Source organism: Miniopterus schreibersii (genome assembly GCF_964146895.1).
Source record: "Miniopterus schreibersii genome assembly, chromosome: 5".
NCBI classification, from domain to species: Eukaryota; Metazoa; Chordata; class Mammalia; order Chiroptera; family Miniopteridae; genus Miniopterus; species Miniopterus schreibersii.
This window is the reverse complement of record NC_138106.1, coordinates 24,848,483-24,854,482: the sequence shown is the minus strand read 5'-3', so window position 1 is coordinate 24,854,482 and position 6,000 is coordinate 24,848,483. Positions and strand designations below refer to the sequence as shown.

Genomic DNA, 6,000 nt, shown 5'->3' with positions numbered 1-6,000 from the left:
TTAGGCAAAGAGAATATAAAGAATGGATTCTTATTAAATAAGAAAAAAGAACCGCAACATTTCCCCTGTGCAAAACATATAATTCTTGAATGTTATGCCCTTTTCTTTGGCTAATCATATCATTTCATAATACACGCCATGCTTCATAGAAAATATATTTATAAAAGGCGACTTTAAATAACACAGCGATAAGATTTAATGAAAAATGAGTGGGCTGAATTGTCCTTTAAAAAAACCCCTCAGCATTTGCATTATATAGTCCACCCTTCAGGTCAGTTATTAGCTGGGGGCTGGGGGAGGAAGAAAGGAAGAGTTGTAGTTGGCTCTATGTGGGTTGCCAGGAAACATACAAAAGCAGCAGCGACAGAGGAAACAAACAACTCGCTGGCGGGAAGGTGGCCTTCAGGGCAGCGCTTCGCGGGACACAAACCCTGCAGCTGCCCATCCGATGTCTCCAGACAAGACAGTGGACTTTCAAACCGCAGCATGTTCATAGAGACAAGGTTAGCCAACAAGGTTCTGAGAAGGTGCTTTTCTAATGCATTTGACATGAGGATTAGGAGCTGCTCTCTGTGTCAGTTGCTATAAATATGGGGGAAACTTTACCCATTTTTAACCAAGTCAGGTTCAACAGAGTGTAAGGAGGGGGTGTTTTAAAACATTGGACTGCGGACTTTGAAAATAAACTGTGAAAGTGTGGGGGACGAGGGCTTCCATTCTCTCCCTCTCAGCTCGAACATTCTGCCTCCTTCTTATAAGCCTTGAAGTGGATTTTGATTTGGATTTGGAATTCTATTGCTAAGTTGGGTTTCTTTTCAAAGATACTTGTTGAAGGAAGAAAAAAAAAAGTCTAGAAATAGTTGAAGGCTCTTGAAAAGAGGCGAAGTCATTATGAGTTACCAGAGTGCTGCACTTGAGCTGAACAAGGGGTCGGAGCCTGGGCCGGAAAGAACAGAAGGTGAAGGCCACGGCGCAGCTCTGCTCGAAAACCAACTCAGTGCGGGCGACTTTGTCAAAATACAGAGGGCCTTTGAGGTAAGCACTAATCGTATATACTGGAGGCTTGGAGTTGCTACTGAAGGAGACTAGATGAAACAGGGAGATTTTCCTCTTAAAAATTGTTATGTATTTAATGGTTAAAATATATTTAATGGTTTTATATATTTAATGGTTAAGTTCACACAGTGACAGATGATTACTAGACTTAGGGAGGTGATCAAATTATAAGGTATAAAGATGTTGAATCGCTATATTGTACACCTGAAACTAACACAACCAATATAAGATCATACACCAAATATAGTTAAATTAAAAAAATAATTAATAAAAAAGAAAACCAAATAAAGGTATTATTCTTAAAAACAAAACAAATGAGACAAAATGGAATTGAAAAGAATTGATCAGGCTTGGATTTAAAACCAGAGTAACTTTATCCCTCTATTCTTCCAGTCAAATTATATTATTTAATTTAGTGTGAAAGTGCTGCTGTTGAATACCATTACCACGGAGGAAGGAAAATGAATTATTGGACAAAATTCTTCTTAGAGATCAACGAAAAGTTATGGTTATGAGTGGGGAAAGCCAGATGTCTAAGGCGACTCCCAGCAATAGCTGTTCTTGCACGTAACAGGGAAGTAAAACTCTGCATCGCAACATGCGCCTCTAGTTTGTGAAAATCCCCCCCCCCCCCAGGTGACCCAGCTCCTTTTCAAAGCTGATTTTGGCACTTCCTTGTCTGGAGATCCCACATGAAGGACCCGTCTCCCACTCTTTTTCTAAATTTTGGAACAATGCCAATGAAAACAAAATGTAAAGTTTTCATTTTAATTATACACATGAAATAAAGCTTAGGAATTCTAACTATAAATGAACATTTTTTTCTCTCTTAGTTAATTAGTTGGGAATTCTGCAGCTATGCTCCATAAAGAGCCCATATTAAAATGGTTTTTAGTTTCTCACGCGGATAGGAAGAAGTGGTCTGTGTTGTGGAATTTAGGTAGGCATGAGCCTCCAATCTTTCTACTTCATTATGTTTGTTAAAATATGACCTCAGGGCTTCAGAAGGTCCTCCCAGGGTGCTTGGAAGTGTCCATATTAATTTGAAACCCACATACAATATTTTGGAATATTACCTTGAAATTAACAAAGTATGATGAAATCTAAAAACTATATTATCCTGTAATTGGCACAAATTTTAACCTTTAGCTATTCCAAAAAAAAAAAAAGGTTGCTAACCACTGAAAAACTGCTGTACTGTGTTTTGTATAACATGTTAGATTTTACCTGTGTTGATAAATTAATGTCCCAACAGTATCGATCATTTCTTCATGATAGAATCTACCATAGTTAGTAGCAAAGACCTGCTCTGCCCTACACTTTTTTCATTCTTATCTTTACATATTTGCTGTTCATCCAACCCCCTTTGTCTGAAAGATTTCAGTGCTGCTCTTGTCCGATGCCCCAAATAAATTTGCCATATTTTGATAGACATAGCAAACAATTTGACAGGACATTTGGAAAAACATATCAGCAGATTATGACAGCTCTGACTCTGGAATGAATAAAAATGTGGTGGTTTTGTTCTGGTGCTAAGAACACAAAGAATCTGAATGCTCAGGTTTATTAGGAGAGTCAACATTATAAAGTCAATATGTTAGAGAATGAAACCGTTCAGAAAGATGGGGGGTGGGTGTTCTTTTCAAATTACTGATTGATTATTTGGGGTAAATCCATGTGAAACTGGTCAATTAAATCTCAAGATTTTTTTTTCTTTTTTTCACTTTAAACGTTTCAAAGGCCAGACCACTTAATTTGAAATTACCAGTTGGAGAAACACGTATTACTGATGGGAGAAGAGATTGCAGTCCAGAGCTATTGTGAACATAGAGAATCTAATGATAGCTTTTTAAAAAAAGAAATTGAACTTTGCAGGTGTACTATCAAGGGAAAAAAAAGTCTCTCCATTTTTTAACAGACTCAACACACACAGAATGGAATAATTCAATGGCAAATGTGCAGGTAGGACTAAAAGTTAGGCCCTTGATCCAACACGATTTCCAAACACAGTGTGGACACCTAGAGAAGAATGATACCCTAGGCGATTTCACTGGAGCCCAGCCCGTCTGTCATGAGCGCTGGGCCCACAGGCTACGGGTACAGATAGAGCTGTGAAAGGAAACATTGCCCTCGGCAGCTGTCCTGCAACACTGAACTGTAAAGGCAGTGATTTGTAGCCCAGTCACTGACACATCACCTTAGAGATTGACTCTAGATCCCTTTATCTCTTATTTTGTTTATTGTTTATATGCAGTCTCTTTATTTGGATCTGAAGAGTTGTCAGACGTGAGGTAAAGCCCATCCCCTTTAATAGCTGTGGTGATGCTTGATTGAAAATGGGAAGTTGGGTCCTTCAATTGTATAGCAAATATTTTACACATATTTCCAAATGAAATGTTGCATATCATATAAATCTTAGTAGTAATATTTAGAAATAAAGTAAGTCAAATTCTTATGTTTATCATGTGACAGTACAAATGAGTCACAATCACTTAATGTTTGAATTCCAGTTTTGCGAATTATGATGTGACTGTGCCAATCACTTAACCTCTTTGGGCCTCAGTTTCCTTTATTTCTAACTTGGGGATAATAGAGTTGTTATGAGGATTAAGTGAGAGCTCAATTAACAGCTATTACATGCTCACTTAGTCGAGGGTGAACCACATGGTCTCTAATGTCTTCATTCTAATTCATATATTTCCTAAAGGCAATTAAATTTTAATAACACTCACTGCTCCGCTTCTACCTTTCTTTTAGCTGTGGTAGGAAGTGGGAATAGTAAGATTTTCAAAGATATAAATTCACATAGAAGAGAGCAAAAGCATCATTTCCCATCTCCTGCTTTATATTTTAATAGCATTCGAAACATTTTAATTGATGCCATGATCCTTTTTTTTAGAGCAAAAGTTTCCTGGGTAGAAGTACTAGAAAAATAACTTATGAATTTCATTTTCTTTCAAGTGATGGTGTCCAAAAAGCCATATGTCAGCTGGAAGGGAGGGAAACGTGTATTATTCATAGAATTGTAAAATGGCTGTTCCCCAAAGCTTCCTATAGCTCCTATGATGCTTAGAGAAATGGCACGGCCTCTGGGTATTCCTATTATTTTGATGTCAACCATAATTTACATGTTCTTAGGTACTTCAAAAGCCAGCTATTGTGTAAGGAAGGATGGCTGTGGCTTGCTGATTTGATAGGAATGTTGAGAAGTAGAAATTATGGGCCAAGGGAAAGTTGGGAAAGGTGATGGGCCTAGAGCTGGGGGCTGGCCCCATCTACTCCATGCTGCCATTTACCCAAGCTCTGAGAAATCTTTAGATTAAAATAGCTAGAAACGGTGTTTCCTAAACCATATGTAAAAGGTGGGGTGTTTATACTCAGAGCAGGAAAGGCCAAAACCAGTTCAGGGTGAGAAAGGCAGAGTAAAGGCCTGAGCAGGAAGCCCCACCGACGTTCAGGGAGGGTTCTCGGAACAAACCTGTCCCGGGCGTGGGGGGGGGGGGCGCAAAATGGAATCTGAACACTATACACTTGTGCCAACTTCACCTCAAAGGACCGGGGAAGTTCAGGAGGCAATGGCGCAGGTCTGAGATTCGTGCTTGAGGTGTAATGAAGTGAATGATCCACAGGACGTGGGATATCCTCGTGCTTGATTGTCTTTGTAAAGTTCCACTGATGGCTGCAGACAGGTTCTCCCGCAGGGCTATCGGCAATGCTTCTTTGCTCCAACAGGTCGAAGCTGAGGGGTCTGACACCCGGCCGGGCACGCTAGGCTCAAGGGGTCAAGAGAATCAGACTTAGTCCTGTTCTACCTTTCCATTGTCTTTCTTTCAAAACGCCCAGGATTACTCCCAATTCATTAAGGAACAGTCTTCTCTTCTTTTCTCACTGTTGTATCTTCACTATCAAGTTACCCAAATGGACAGGAGTTCCTGGACATGTCTCATGTGCTAGACGATTCTCATCTCTGGCTTCTTTCCTTTCTACCCCAGGAATCACCATCTCAAACACATAAATAAAGTCACCCTTCCTTGTTCCATTTCCTTTCTTTAGAACTGTTAGATTTTGCTCCTCTCTGACAAAATATGAGACAGTCCCTAAAGTTTTAAAAATGAAATAAACCTGATCGTTAAAAATTCTGGTGCTCACTTCGGCAGCACATGTACTAAAACTGGAACAACACAGAGAAGATTAGCATGGCCCCTGCACAAGTGTGACATGCAAATTCATGAAGCAAAAAACAACAACAAAACCACACACACACACACACACACAACTCTGTATTATGTTCTTCAATAAACTTTCAAATTTAAAAACCTTCATTTTTATAGTGTGCAAACTGTGTAAAATAGCTCAAACATGATAGAGGTTCCTTTCTCACTCATGTAAAGTAGAAAGCGGGTGTTTCTAATTGGTGGCAGCGCCAAGTAATTCAGGTGCTCAGGCTCCTTGTAACGTCTACCTTCCATGCCCCCCACACATCGAGCTAGTGCTTGGGGGAAGGGGTGCAGGAGCCCATGGGAAGGTTTTGTGGGCTCCCATCCCAACTGCAAGGGCGACTGGAGAATGTAGACAGGCGTGTGCCCAGAAAACAATCTCACCACACTTCTCAGAGTTTAATGGCAGGAGATTTTTCTTCGCTCCTATAAACCAGCATGCTTCATTTTGTAAATGAAGGAGAGTCATGTGCCGAATAGTGCTTTGTGTTCTGCCTTAGCCGCCAGGAAGTTAAAAGCTAAATTTAGTGTTCAATTGATAGAACTATTTTTAACATCGGTTTTTCTGGAACAATTATCTGCTATTTTCATTATATGACTCTTGCTCTTTTATCTTTGCTTTAATGGTCCAGCTGCCTATGAACCTTCTGTTGTAACGGAACTAAAACTCTTTCTGGAAATCAGTGGAGGTAAAATGGTGAATACGAATTTAATGCTTTTCAAGCAT

The 6,000-nt window shown here is 39.6% G+C and overlaps 1 protein-coding gene across 2 annotated transcripts in view; it reads left to right on the top strand.

Moving 5' to 3' along the window:
• Window positions 1-346: 346 nt before the first annotated feature.
• WDR49 (WD repeat domain 49) overlaps window positions 347-6,000 on the top strand; it is a 111,206-nt gene continuing 105,552 nt past the window's right edge. The window contains exons 1-2 of one of the 2 annotated variants that reach the window (XM_081138476.1): window positions 366-503; window positions 822-1,035. In XM_081138476.1, the coding sequence (XP_080994602.1) occupies window positions 892-1,035 (144 nt within the window). In that variant the 5' untranslated portion in view covers window positions 366-503; window positions 822-891. Of the gene's footprint in view, window positions 1,036-6,000 lie in introns of both variants that reach the window. The other variant, XM_081138475.1, reaches the window with a different exon arrangement.